General features: G+C 46.0%; 1 protein-coding gene across 2 annotated transcripts in view; it reads right to left on the reverse strand.

Moving 5' to 3' along the window:
• Positions 1 to 991: 991 nt before the first annotated feature.
• Positions 992 to 15,298, reverse strand: part of Mtp (microsomal triacylglycerol transfer protein) — a 64,912-nt gene continuing 50,605 nt past the window's right edge. For both annotated transcript variants that reach the window (XM_065439427.2, XM_065439428.1), the window contains 7 exons: positions 13,706 to 13,917; positions 10,185 to 10,282; positions 9,970 to 10,091; positions 8,307 to 8,510; positions 6,598 to 6,752; positions 3,280 to 3,450; positions 992 to 1,209 (listed from right to left, as the gene is read on the reverse strand). In XM_065439427.2, coding sequence (XP_065295499.1) covers positions 1,062 to 1,209; positions 3,280 to 3,450; positions 6,598 to 6,752; positions 8,307 to 8,510; positions 9,970 to 10,091; positions 10,185 to 10,282; positions 13,706 to 13,917 — 1,110 coding nt within the window. In that variant the 3' untranslated portion in view covers positions 992 to 1,061. The remainder of the gene's footprint in view (positions 1,210 to 3,279; positions 3,451 to 6,597; positions 6,753 to 8,306; positions 8,511 to 9,969; positions 10,092 to 10,184; positions 10,283 to 13,705; positions 13,918 to 15,298) is intronic.

Below are 15,298 nucleotides of genomic sequence, written 5' to 3' on the forward strand. Positions count from 1 at the left end.
CAATATGTCCACTGATGCAAAGTAATTATGTCTCGGCACTGCCGGTCGAGAAACGTTGCTTCGAACACAAGAAATTCATTGCCATCACTAAACTAGCATATTCTTAGACACGTTGCAGCGACAGCTTAACCGGACAGGAAAGAAATCGATTAATTTGATCGACAGTTTTCGGCGCGTTGCGATTGGAATTATTCCACTAATAACACCATTGCGCCGCATGAAATGACGACGGCACTTCTATCGGTCAGATTTTACAATATTTGGTACACAGGGGAGTCTAAAGAAGTAAAGCTTCGGCAGTAGGTATCGTCGAAACTGTATCCTCCAGTGCTCCTAGCGCCTCATCAAACAACACAAGATTTGCACTTTGGTTGACTCGGCAACATAATTTTTAAATCACAGCAGCACTGAAGACACTGAAACTGCTGTATAGGGCTGCATAATTTTTCGATCCGACGTCTATACGCTGCCTTAACGATTTGCCAAACATCGGCACATGCTCAGTAGTGCGTTTAGTTTTGATGATTGTGTGCTTCTAATATGAAGTGCGTCTAATTTGTGTGGTCAAAATTACAGAAGTTGCGAGCTAGGAGCAAGGCGCATACTTTGTACATTTCCGATTTCTGTCACTTCCAGCGCTCTCAAATACTTCCCGAGCTATTATTTTTGCTTTACTTTTATTCGAAACAAATATTATCAGGTTGCAAATTAACGTATATCTCAGGGTATACGTTGTAACTACAACCCGTCTTGAAATAAAAAATAAAAGGTTGAAACATAAAAGCACTGAAACTGAGCACATTTCTAGCGGAGGGAAGATTTAAATTGACATAGCTTTTTTTCCACATTTTGCTATCTTCCTCGCCACCGCCTGTTGGCAACGACAATGTAATCGATATAATGGCAGAGGGACATTACTATTATTTGTTTTGAAAACGTATACACTTGACCGGTGCAGCAAGAACTATGCAATCATGCACACCAGGCGGACACATGTGAAAACAACTTTTATTAATTTTTTTAGATGACAATTTCATAAGCATGTAGTGCCTAAGCGACATTCATACATCGGCGAGCATGACAGAGCAATACTCGCTGTTCTTGTTGTGAAATGCATACGACTTCCCGCTTATATTTTGAGATCTCCTCTTGAGCCTGCGCACAAGATGCTTGCGACCCGTCACGCTCTCGTATTTCCTGATGTTGTGCCTGAAAAAAGAAATAAATAATTGAAGGACAAAGCAGAGAACAGTGTTTTGCGATAAGAAAGTTGGATTCCCCACGCAGAAAATTCGATGCTCCTTGGCTTTGCGTGGAAACATGAAATAACTTGACGTGTAAATGTGGCTCCAGAAAACACAACCATATTGCGAAGACTGCCTCTTGGCCTATTTGGTATTTGCTGAAAGATATATTTGCAGCTAAATGGACACACAGACACACACACTATATGGACACACACACTGTTTCTGTCTATTATCGTAAGCGCTTCTGTCAGTGTTTATGCCAGTGTTTGAATGATATACCGTCGTCAGTGTTTCTATCTCTCTGTGTGTCCGTTTATCGGCAAGTATGACTTTCAACATTGAAAGAAGATCGGTTGTCAGGCAGGTTTGCAAGCATAGCAACTAAATTCGAAAAAAAGAAAACTCAGTGCCCTTCCACTCTGTGAAGAAGGAAGAGTAGCGAAGCTGTGAATGTATAGGCCTCTTAATGGCGGACTGCACCTCCGCCGCGGGTAGTCCCCGCATTGCACTATCTTCGGGATCGGCCCACGTATGGGAAGCTTTATGTCTACCCACGGACACGATCCTGGGGGAACTAGCCTTTAATAGTTTCGCTGTAATTAATTAATTAATGACGACGACGAACGCGGGAACAGTGGCACGAGCGCGTTGGCGCGGTAGCGCCGAGGGGCGCCAACGATCCAGCTGTGGAAGACGACGCTGGAGCCAACCTTGATAGTTTTGTGTAGACACACGGACACGATCCTGGGGAACTATAGCCCTCAAGAGCTTCGCTGTAATTTGCTGTAAAGTTGGTTACGTCTTTGTGTTACTGAATTAATTAATGACAACGTCGAACGCGAGAACAGTGGCACGAGCGCGTTCGCGCGGTAATAATCACTAATAAATGCTCCTGAGCCTGGCAGATCAAGTATGGTTACGTGATTCCGGCTACAAATCCTGCGTGATCACTTTTTGTACTCGTCCACCAAAGGGGAAGTACTCTCGGCACGCAAAACTAGGGATAAATTTAATGCCTCTGTTTTCCACTATGCGCTCTTAGCACTGCTACGTGTTTCGATCGTGCTTAAGTCATGAAGCGGAATAGACAAAACGCAACAAAAACACAGCCATCGGTCCTGAGCAGCCGTTGATATTGAAGCGTGTACTGACTGGCTTCCTGCCACGTGAATCAGTCAGACTTCTGCGCATTGGAGCGACGATCACTAAGAATTATACTTTCCCTATAGCACCGTGAAAAGTGCCCCCAAAAAATATTCTTCGTTATTTTGAAACCCACGACGCTGCACACGATTAAGCAGTGAAAAAATGCAAGTAAATAAATAAGTAAAATAAGAACAGCAAACAGACGCGAAATGTGCTCAAGAATGCACGCAAATTAACTTTAACTTGTCTATAACAACGTATTCTGTCCAAAATTTGTTCAATTATGGTAATACGAGAAGAAATATGAAACATAGAATATACCCGGCATGATTCGATCTTTGCAGCCCTGCCGTGTATAGCAGCGAGGAGAAAATTTAGTAACTGAAGAACGAGAACCGCTCCTTGTTTGAACGAAGGTATACCACGCAGCAAACATAGCTCCTCGGTGAGTTGTGTAACTTGTACCGAGCTTGCTCTACTATAAATTATTCAAATTCGTGCTCCTTTTTTTATTCGGCAATTCAATCCAATAGACTATAATTTAGCGTTCCATTCACTTGTCATTGCAGCGGAATAATGGCCTACATGTAAACGGGGAGTGCGTCACGAAGTATCTGCTTTTTTTCCCTTTTTTTCCATTTCCCTTCTTATTTTCCCCCCATATTTCTTTCTCTTGTTTGTTAGAATAACAGATAATTGCCGGGAAGCCGAGGAGAACCTATACAAGGAACTGGAAATCGGGCGCACGATCGTCCGAACCCTACAGTTTCTTTTCTCACAGGTACAGTCCGCTATGTTCGATCAATGCTGAGCTCGTGAAAATATTGCATTTTCGGCCGGTTCAGATTCGGTACTCGGTCACGGCGACGACAGGCTGTGCACGCACCTAAGGACGACGCCTGGTTGCGTCATCTGGATGCACATCTTGTAGGGCTTCTCGTAGAAGTCGAGGTCGGTGACGAACTCGAGGTGCGTGTCCCCGGCCACGTTCAGCTGAACGTGGCTGGAGGCTGCGTCGCTGTTGAGCGATGCCGACGCCTGGATGACGGCCGCGCCGCTGCAGTGAAGCAAGGAAAAATTCAGTAAGTGGAATGTGGTGTTTAACTACGACTAGTTTAACGAGCCCCTCAAAAGGCTTTGGGGAACTCGACGCACACCGCGAAAACTGCTGAAAATGTAAAAGAAATCCCGCGCGACCTTCTTCATGGAGGAGCGACTCGCTTCGCCAGCGAGACGATGTTGCACGCATGGTCTACCGCGTCAAGCGCATGTCGCAGCGACAAATAGCCAGCAGCTGCGGAAACAATCGGGTGTTCAACGCGGATCGTTCAAAACTGCCGCTGAAAATGTGTCGCGTAGCAAGAAAGTAGTCGCGTCGCGGGGGTCGTCACTGAAGAGAAGGAAGTGTGACCTCGCCTCCGATAGTGGCCGGAATACCGCTTGCGGGCATTGGTATGGGCAACGGGAGAGGGCCTCTGCAGCCGGGAGGGTAGCGCGTCTCATCGCACAGTTTCTGTTGACATATTTCGCTTGCTTTTATCTGGCTACTAATAAACCATTTTAAGTATTATTGCGGTAGAAAGCTCCCTGGACGGCGCTTTACAACTTCTACAGTATGACCAAGATTGGCAACGCGTCCTGGAGAGGGGGCTCTGAAAATGCTTCATGAATGAAAATCCTAGTGAACGTGAAGGGGCCGCTTACACGCTCGGCTTTCTTAAACTAAAGATCAGTTAACTCAAACTTTTGTTTCATCAGAACCGAAATTAAATTTTCTCGAGAGGAGCTAAAGGTTACTATACAGAAAAACAAGATTGCTTAGAACATCAAATTTTGAGTATGGAATACTTCTCAGCAACGCTCTGGCGTTCAGATTACGAACACAGAAACACCAGCTATCAAGCCAAAAACCCTCACTGCGCTCAAGTATGTGTGCAAGTGCTAACAAGCAGCCGTCTGTCAGACGCTTTTTCAGAATGTGTCGTTTCACAGTACCGTGTGGCATCGCCGACATTAAAACCACATTAATTTTGTCTATTGACGAAATCGAGCCTGTTGCAGAAAACGCGCGCGAGTACGCGACGAAATGCGTACGAGACCGATGAAAGCCAAGCCACGATGAGGCTTTCGGGGCGACTGCAGCTGTGACGACAAAGAGGTCCAGGAGACGTGACCGACCGCAGCTAGAGTTCAAACGCCGGCTGGTCGAACAGAAAAGTTCTTCGTGCACGCAGGCCATGCCGAACGAGTTTTCAGTGCACGTCTGTCTTGCACGATCGTCTACATATACCGGGGCTTTCGCAGGGACCATCATAACGAGACGTTTCCAGTTAATAAATGTGCTGCATGCTGAAGTTTCAAGATCATTCCTCAGAAGTTGAAGTCAAATCAACAGAACAGCGGAACTCGACTTTTCTGCCGTGTTTCTGCATACACGGTGTCCCAGCTAACTTTAGACAGAGTTTAAAAAAATATGCGAATGCCACGTAGCTGGACAGAACCAAAGTAATGTTGTTTGCCGTCACTTGGAGACACTCAGATTATTATTTTTTCATCCCGCCTATTTAGATAATTAGCCTTAATGAATTAATCAGCTTCTCAAATATTAGATTTAGATTAAAAGTGTCAATGAGAAAATTGTAGAGCAACATAAGAAACCCCTGATGCAGTTTTCTATTGCTCAATACGTCCTACACTAAATTGTTTTTTTCCGAGCGTGAAAAAAGCCCCCAAATGCACGCAAAATTGCCTCGCGACTGGCCGATCGAGACACTTAGCGTGTATTCGCGGGCTTCTTTCACGCTCGGAAGAACACTTTTATGTAGCACGTATTGAGCAACAAAAAGCTGTATCGGGTGTTTTTCATGGCGCTCTACAATTTTCTCATTGACACTTTTCATCTAATTACAATATCTGAGAAGTTTATTAATTCATTAAGACTAATTATCTAATTAGGCAATATGAAAAAATATAATCTGAGTATCCCCAAGTGACGGCAAACAACCTTTCCTCGGTTCTGTTGAGCTACGTGGCATTAGCATATTTTTAAGGTTTGGCTAAAGTTACGTGGGCCACCCTGCTTAAGGGAACACTTTAAACATACCAGCTACGAGACATTAGGTCATGATCCGGTCGTCTCCTGCCCTAAATTTTTCTGAGTCATCTGACGTGCAACACCATAATATGGGCACCAGAAAAACAAATTTTGAGACTTCGAATCATTATGCTCTTTTGTGTCTTCCAGATGTGACGCGACACTTCATGCAACAAACTTTTGGGCAATCAAAGTACCTGTTTCTGAAGTATTACACCTACGTCGAGTTTCGTAACCGACGTAATTAAAGGAAGCTGAAGTGGTTTTAAACGTTTCAATAAACACTGCGTCTTATTTGTAGCACAAACAGTAACACAAATAGGACTCACGTTTTGAATTCAGGCATGTATTTACATGATGCGCTTGGAAAAAACAGATTGGCTAATCACCTATGCGAAAGTGGCGGTAACAAACTTGACATTGACGTCAATGTGGTGAAAAACTCCTACCTATGTTCCGCGTGTTTCGTTGAAGTCTCGATCAACGCTTCTCAGAGAAAACAAAGCCTGGAAACTCAGAGCCGTGACGCAACTCAAATGAGTGAATCCTTTCGTGACAAAGCACGCAGCGACGGATATGGGGAACGCTATACTATACAAGCGTCGCTGATCGCTTGGCAGCAGCCCTCCTATAATCCACCTGCTGTTAGTCAACTATCATGACTTTGCTGTTGCGACCTTCCCAAGTGACATCTGGGAAGCGTTGGGTAGCACGTCGCCAATGACGTCATTATCGTGAGGCAGCAAAAAAAAAATAAACAAGGTGGAAGATTTGACGCAGTTTTCTCACAGTTCCTTTTCGTCTACAGTTTCCTCTCAGATTTTCAACGTAATACAGGGCACAATACGAACCAAATGCATAGCCAGGCTAAATTTGCTTCATATTTAAGGAACGCTTTTCCCCTGTGAGACTGCGCAACGATCCTCACATGGTTGAATATGAAAAGAAACCTCCGGATAAATACCCTTATCTTAGAACCAAACAAAAGAGAACAAAGCACTTTTTTTTTCTTCTTGTAACAGCTACGTAGCAGAACTGCGCGTATATTCCATAGAAAAAAAAATGAGCATGCAAACCATTCGCGAAACGCATCAGGATGATTGGGCGCACCTGGTCTTAACCACAGAGTGGGAGTTCCTGTTCCACAGGGATATTTGTATGGAGCCAGTCATGTCCAAAGAAATGACTCCCTGAAGCTTCAGTTCCAAGACAAGGCCGTTGAGCAGGGCCACGAACTGGTGATGGTCCATCATCAGGAGGTTGCCCTGCAACATGGTCGCAATTGTCAGTCAGCTTATACCTTGTTTCACTTTCTCTCTAGTGCGCTTGAAACTGCTTCCAAAAGTTTTTTTTTTTTACGAAACTGGAGAAACGTATAAACGAAAGCAATGCTGCCGCTGGAAAAGGATTAACGTAGGTATTTTGGAACTCTTCCGATGTTTTTTCTTGCAATGAGCAGGGCAAGGAGCCACATTGACTATTGCCCTCTTCATTGTAAGCATGCCATCGGTAATGGTTCCAAAGCGTTAGTACGTCATTCTTTATTTCTTTTTTCTTGTATTAATCAAGGGCATGCATGCATTCTTTCCTTCTAAGCAACCTGACTATGCAAGGATAAGGTGCCTCAGAAAGGCTGGCCAACGTTTCAATAGGATGACCTATCTTCATCAAACGAAGATAAGCCCTCCTATCGAAACGTTGGCCAGCCTTCTGAGGCACATTATCCCTGTTTATAACCTTTATACAAACAGTGTGCTACTTCATCTGTCAGCCTCATTCTTGATTCAGACTATTAGAGGAAATTTAGTCCACCATAGTATAATATGCATGTTCGCAATTGCATTGTTACCGTGCTGCAGCTATAGTACACTTCAAGGACTGCTAACGGTAAAACGATTGGTTAACGTCAAACTGGTTTTCTGATTAGCGATTTCTGTCGCGTGCTGCGGACCAGCGTGAGAAAGCGCCGAGGTGCCTTTATCACTCTGGAAAACAAAATTTCAGCCTCGAGGTGCGCATACTTTCGCCTTCCTGTCGGTGGAAATTGTTGGTCGCGGTTCGTGCGTGAACGGAGCCAACAATAACGTGACTTTGACCGCGCGTTCAACCACTCCGCTGCCCGCGGCCACATTCCTCGAAGCTTTCTCATCGCGGTTCGCCTTTCGTCGGAGCAGCGCAGCACACGCGACGGCGTCGTGACGGCTTGGCCGAAAAACGGTAGCGGTGGTCAGCACGGCCGGTTAGTTTTGGCTTTCAGCGGAACGAGCGCGCAGCTCACGTAGGTCGCATACGTGGAACACTTCGCTAATTCTTTTCCTCCAGAATACAGCAAAAGGCAAAATGATACTGACCCCGTAGAAAATAGCAGCATCTCAAGGCCGAGAACGGTACACGACAAAAACCAGCTAGCTGGAAGGATTAACCAGTTTCAACTACGATGCACTGACGCACGTTCGTGACGTAGAGAATTCGTCAAGGAATTCGTTCTACTTCATGCACGACCGGCGAATCTTCCAGCAAATTCACATCGGCCCTTTGCGGCACCAGCTTTACTCGCACGGCCGAAAGGTTCGGAGCTGCGCTCCCCAATGTGCTACTCTGTGGCAGCTATAGCTAAACGCACACGTTTGCCCGCGTACTTTTGACCAAGATTGTACATAGGTGGGGACGATAACTTATGTGGCCGATAACATATTTCTCAGGGCCAAATTGGCATTTTCTTTTTAACGTCACCGGCTCCTCGCTGAAGCGCCCTTTGCGACGAACACGACTCCATATGTGAAATAGCCAGCCCCTGAGCGGGTAATCCGAAGAAGTACCTGTAGCGCCGGCGTGGGCTCGCTGCCAGTTCCGGACCACACGTGGCTCATGAGCTCCGAGGTGCCCACGAAGAAGACGTACGGCCGCAGCTCGTAACCGAGCAAGCTGAGCCGCATGCCGGCCATGGCCTCTTCCTCCTCCGAGCCACCGGACTCATCGCCTCCGCCAGCTACACTGTCCAGGCCGCCCGCGAACAGGCCCACCTGCAAGAAGAGCACGAGCCATGCGCAAACACTTGCACTTCGAGTCTGTGTGTGCATAGTATACACGTTTCGCACGTCACTTCACTGAGGGACTCTGAGACGACGCGCAAGCACAAAAACTTCTCAATGATCCTACATACCAGACACTTTTCCTCCCAACGCATGGAGAGCATTAGTCACCATGCGTCCCTTCGAGCCAGGACAGACAAATATATTTCCGTGCAACACCTGTAACTTTTATTCACATGTCACATGATATTCTTGCCGTTTTTATGGGGAGATATTTGCCAAACCCTTAGCTTGTCTTTGAGAACTTAATTAGGGTGAGGTTCGCGGTGATGGTAGACATAAAAAGTATATATATGAATTCAACAGCAAATAAAAACTGAGATGCTTAATTAATTATGCTACGTGCGGAGTATTAAGTGCGAGATCAAAGCACCACTTCGGCACGGTCAACATTTAGCAGCACAGGAATGAGCCGCGCAGTTGTGCGTGTTAATTCAGTTACTATTCAGTGTCCAAATATTTGCACAACGCGGTCCTTCTTTTGCTGGCGCAGGTATGAAACGCAAAAAATTTTCGCGACGCAATACCGATGCAAAGATCACAATAAATAACAATTGAATTAAGTTATATCCACGTTTAGTGCGATTGTAACGCCGTTTTTCGAATTGAAGGAATTGTGCTGCTTGCAGTCGTCGCCTTTTGAACCCAGCGCTTGTGCCGACTTGTATAACACTGCAGTATAGTAACCTTGCTCAGAATATGCTAGCATGCTACGGCGTCTTCCGGCCGACGTCTAGAGGCCTCTAAATAATGCCGCGTCGCAGCGCGACTACATTAGGCGGCACATAAAGTTACCTCATAAACGTTTTGTAGTCCAAGAAAGAATATACTGCCCTTATCCTCAGCGTCAGGCACGAGGAACATGTGAAAAGAAAGTCCGATTTGGATGGAATGAAAAGATGCTCGTGTACCGTGCTTTGGGTGCTCGTTGAAAAATTCCCGATGGCCGAAATTAATCCGGAAACCTCCACTACGACGTTCTTCATAGCCCGCGAGTTGCCTTGAAACGCAAAACACCATAACTCCATAAGAAAAAGCGCATCGACTTTGCGCTGTCGCAACAGTTCCATCGTGCAAGAGAAAGGGATCGTTGTCGAGGCAAAAATATAATGCAGGGCTGCGGGTATGGACAGGGGTGCTTCTGATTGGCAGACTTTGCCACCACAAAGACCGACAAGAAGTCACGAAGAACAAAGGACAGCGCCGGGCCAGTTCTGCCCGAATTCAAGTTTAGTGTTTTCACGGTCTGGTGAGGGGTGCTGATCCCTGAGCATAGCTGTGTCTTCACGTTCACCCATCTTCACGTTCCATGTCCTAACGGCTTTGAAAAGCACAATAGAAAGACTATAGTAAAAAATATTATTTAATGTCCAGTTAAAGTGCTGCTTACCGAAATTAAGTTGAGGGTTTCGTCGGCAGTCTCAAGATTGAAGTCCAAGGAGCTCTCCTTGAGCAGTCCACCAGGTATGAGCTCCATGTTGACTGCATAGGTGGAGTTCAGGTCTTCGCCTTCTGCGAGAAAATAAAAAGGCGTCACCACTGTTTTGAACTCACGAATATCGGACGCGGAAGCACGGTGCAATCGTGGGGCGACCCGAGACTTACTGGCCAGGTATTTGGTGAACGTGGCAGATGAACCAGAATGGGCCAAGTTGTAATAATTTCCAAAGGTACTATTGTTGAGCACCTTGCCGGCAAATGACCTGCGCATAAAATAGCTGTTTTAGTCCATGGCTGGGAAATTGCGGCGCGAAGTGACGACGCAGGCGGGAGTACCTTCCGAACAGAGATGACGTACGATCGATAGTGAAACTGACTGTGTTAGTGGGAATAAAATTAGAATGTTTTAAAGAGACCATTGCACTAGAATTGTGCTGCAAGCGAATGAGAAGTTGAGCTAGTTGGAATTGATCCATGGCTTCGAAATTACAGCAGGAAATGGCGACGCGGAGAGAACAAGTGAGAAACGGGCTCTTTCAAGTGCGTTTCAAGTCATTTTCAAGCCACAAATTAGTTTCAACCAGCAAAGCTTTCCATCTCCTTCTACTTTAAACCATCTGAGCCTCTACTGTTGCATTGTAATGAAGGCTGAATCAAAAGAAAAATTGTGTATAGAGCTTTGAGCGCAAGTGAAAAAAACCCAAGGTCCATGGTCGAAATCCGGTGCTCTTCGCTTGCTTCTCATAGCCCCCCTGCTACTTGGAGTCAAACACCACCAAGAAAATGAAATAAAACCTACTGAGCGGTCCAGAAGGCGGGTAGGAATATAAATAGAAGCAGAATCTTCGCTTTTAGGCTAACGTATAGGTAAACAAATCCAGATAGCGATAACTCTTTGTGAACAGACGGCGCGCGACGAATGCGAATCAAACAGCTAAGGCTACGCCCTAGCGCTGACTCGCAGCTGCATGTTTACTGAGACAATAATGCTTCCACGGGGAAGTGGAGCATTACTGAATTATAATTTAATTTGCTAAAGCTGCAGATTGTCTCATTTACTTATATGTTTTTAAGGATACACCTGCTCAGCTTCCGGGAGCCAGTGTTCTGTACATCAAGAACAGCCTATCCTTGCTTCTTTCGCGATAAATAAAATGAAGTAAGACCATGCCTTTTCATTTGCCTTCTTGTTTGTTACTGTTGGCTGCACCTCATATTCAGCCTCAGTAAGCATTATCTGACATGAAGTCATTGCATTGAGGACTAAATGCAATGACAACTTTCTGAAGATACAGCGCAATACAATAACAACTCAATGGAAAAACGGTGCAATGAAGATCCCATGAAAAAACAACGCAAAGAAAATAAATGAAGACCGCATGAAAAAAACAGCACAATAATTCTCCAATAGATATACAATGGATTCACGGTGGTCACTTTTCCATGACTTTTCAACAAATCCTCCATGAAATACCCATGGAATTTCCACAATTTCTCTGTTGATGGTACAATGAAATATCGATGGAAAATAAATGGATTTCCAACAACATTTTTTCTAATGGCTGGCAGCACAATGTTCGCCGAACAAAGCGAGCGATGGTTTGAGTGGACTTCGAGCCAAGTATGACACCTGGCTTTTATCACGTAAAGCGGAACTTCACGGACATCCCGTTCAACAGTATAGACCACCGGGCTCGTCAACGATGATTAGCCTTAATCTCGACGGCCCATGCAGACGGCGCCGCGTCACCGTTATGCAGTCTGATTTTCTCTCTGCACTACCGTGTTACCTGAACTAATAGGCGTACTGGAGAAAAAAACATGGCGCAGTGTTGAAACACGGCCCATTATACGGCATGCAGAAGCTCTGAAATCGCCCTGAGGACGGGTCACGTCGTGGAATATCCTCGGCCGCATCGTTTAGGCGCCGGTCGGTCATCTTCCGTGCTGGTGTCTGACTGGTACAGTACATCTTGTAACTGTCATTTACTTGTACTTTAGATGGCAAGCGTTCAAGATGAGACAAATGAAATCTTTAGTGCGAATAGGCACACTTGTGGGGTAGGTGTGTGGAGTAACAGCGCCCACTCATTCTCCAGCGCCGCCTTCACGCATTGACTGCGGAACGCAGTGAAGCATGAATTCTAGAGCATCGTTAAAGAGTAAAGCTAGATTGATTCTAGGCACAGTTACCAATTTAAAGTGAGCATAAATGGTGGAGGCGACGCGCTTACTATAATACTCAGTCAACCCTCAATAACTCGAGCTCCAGTCTCTCGAAATATCGGTTGAGTCGAAATTTCATTCGGGCCGTGTTTTCCACCCATGGGATTTTTCACCTTATCGCGAAACGCTTTTGTGCAGGACTCCGGATATCTCGAAATTTCGAGTCCTAAATTACCAGGCAAAAGGCAACGCGGCAGTTCCTAAGTCGAGGCAGACGCCGCGCCGAGCTGCGTTATCTTTCTCCCTTATTTCTTTCACCGTTCGCGCGCACTTTGTTGAGGCCTCACGCGGTAGCGGCGAGATTTTTTTCGTCCCTCTCATTTAGGACGCTGCCAGTGACGCATCAATGTGGTCGCAGCGTATTAATTGTGATCTTGGGCAAGCTGATCGGCACTTTGGAGCAGGCGCGTTCAGCCTTCGCGCTGCGTCCAAAATAAGCCAGCATGCAAGCCCTCTGCGTTTAGGCGAGATCGTGGCTTGATAGGGACGCTTGCTTCATGCTGCGCGACGGGGAGGCGTAAATTCCGCGTCACTTGTAGGCACCTGTTAAAGGGGTGACAATTGCGCTCTTCCATAGTTTTGATTTTCGAAGTGAAATTGCATGGAATTCAATACGATGCAGAAAGTATACAGCAGCGTCAGCTTTTGGGATGTCTGAAAATGGTTATGCTTGGATGACTGGCTTCAAATATATGGTTAGGGTCAATCGTCTTGACTCTGTGCCAATTTATGTTTTTATTTAATTCTGGCGTTTTACGTGCCAAAACCACGATATGACTATGAGCCACGCCATCGTGGGGGACTCGCGATTTAATTCACCACATGCGCCCAATGCACAGCACATGGGCGTTCTTGCGTTTCGTCCAATCGAAATGCGGCTGCCGCGACCGGGATTTAATTGATCTCGTGACTTCGTGCTTAGCAGCGCAATGCCATAGCCGCTAAGCTACCACGGCGGGGTTTCACTCTGCGGCAAGCACGCTGCATTGATACAGTATACCAGTAAAGACACTACCCGTATATACGCGGACGACTCCGGTGCTGATGTACGCGATATTGACCGAAAATAGTACTAGCGCTATTTTGGAAAAACATCCATGCATGTGGTTTATGCACGGCCAGAGCTAGGGCTTATATTTTTGTATTTCGCTTATCTCGAAACTCCGCTTATCTCGAAATTGTCCAGGTTTTTACAACTTCAAGTTAATGGGGGTTTACTGCATATACGCGCATGGAATCGCTCTCTTCGTACCATGTGTGCCCCACGTGCTGAGTGGTAGACGGCATAAATATGTCGTCAACTTGAAAGCCCTGTATTTCCAGCACATTGTGACAACTATCAACTTCCGGTACTCCGCGGTACAAGTACATGTGCCGCATAGAAATACCAGTTTGAGCTCAAGGTGGTCTACACACACGCGCATGCTGTGGCGCACTAACGTGAGCGAAGGCATCAATACCTGGCGCGGTCCGTGCGATCGACCAGTTCGAACAGCTTGCTGGCAATGAAGGTGGCCAGCTCTGGAGCCTCGACCCTGGGAAGCAGCTCCAGCGTGCGCTCGATGTGCCGCAGGCTGGAGCTGGAGAAGATCAGCTCGGCGGCTAGAGCACGTGCCGTGGAGTCGTGACGCCGGTCCACCTGCCCGTACACTTTCTCCAACGCGTCCAGCACCTGTGGCCAAAGATGTATGCATATATTTAAGAGCACACGGGCAGCGCGGCAAATCAGGCCATACTTTGTCCATAAAAGTATTGTCGGTGTTACCTGCAGGCCATTTTAAGTGCTCTGTGTTTGCAGTTGGTTACAATTTTACCCACACAACCTTCTGACAAAACAGACGAAAACTTATTCATAGTGGACTCAATATTTTTCATTAAGGAATAAAAGTTGATGAAGAAAGAATGACATGCCGAATAACTATTTTTCAAGTGTTCTTGCCGTTTGGTTCATGTGCCGTTTTACGCCTGTATTCTTTACATTCTCGGAATTTGTCTCTCGATACGGCCGTCTCGCGCTTTATACTGTACGTGTCCGTGAGCACTCATCCTTGTTCATTGCGCCGCCTCCGAGATCCCGTGGCTGCTCATGCGTATACTGTTCTATAGCGTGTGGATGTCCGGAAAGGGGTAATATACACTGTAAAATAACTTACACCCTTAAAAGCGAAAAAGGGTGTAAATGTGTCCAACTCACACCCCTAGGGTGTCGGTTATACAAATCACACCCTAAAGGTGCGAGTTATAGACATATTTACACCCTTTTTCGCTTGTAAGGGTGTAAGTTATTTTACAGTGTACACCGGTGTCCCACAGCCACTTTCAATCTCGATCGAGCCCGATCTGGATCAAAATTCTCGACCGCGACTGGCTTCTTTCCGCAGATTGAGCAAAGAAGCCAATCGCGACTGAGGTATTCGATCCGAATGGCGCTCGATCGCGATCTAAAGTGTGCCATGTGAAACCCGTATTGCACTTGGGACATGTTTCCGATCTTTAGTGTGATGGCGACGCCGTCGCTGACATATTTCCTTTTCACCCTACTCTGTTCATCGTAAATTTTACGTATGCTTTCCTGACAAGCAATCTATCCATATAAGTTCCCTTATTAAGTCCCCCTTCGTGTTGTTGAAGATGGCGGTCGTACTTCACACGTCCACGGCGTACGAGCAATGAAGTGTAATTCGTTTTCTATGAAGCAAGGGACGAACGCCCATCGAAATTCACAGGGGAATGCAGCCCACGTATTGGGAAATGTGTCTCGCTTCGAGAAGTGTGAGGTGGTGGTGTTCTGAGTTCGCAAAAAGCTGTGAAGACTTGTATGACAACCGGACATGCAAGACAGTCAGCCGGACGAATTCTACCACAGGGGCATCGCAAATTTGTGATGGGGCAAATGTTTGAACCGGTGTGGGGACTATGTGGAAAAATAGTGTATGGCACGTAGAATAGAACATATATTTGTAATTACCTGTATGTACCTTATTTTGTGTCATGAAACATAGGGGCAAATAATTTCTGATTCCCCTTAGTACAAGTGTTCTTAGTCAACGCAC

Source organism: Dermacentor albipictus, chromosome 1 (assembly GCF_038994185.2).
Source record: "Dermacentor albipictus isolate Rhodes 1998 colony chromosome 1, USDA_Dalb.pri_finalv2, whole genome shotgun sequence".
NCBI classification, from domain to species: domain Eukaryota; kingdom Metazoa; phylum Arthropoda; class Arachnida; order Ixodida; family Ixodidae; genus Dermacentor; species Dermacentor albipictus.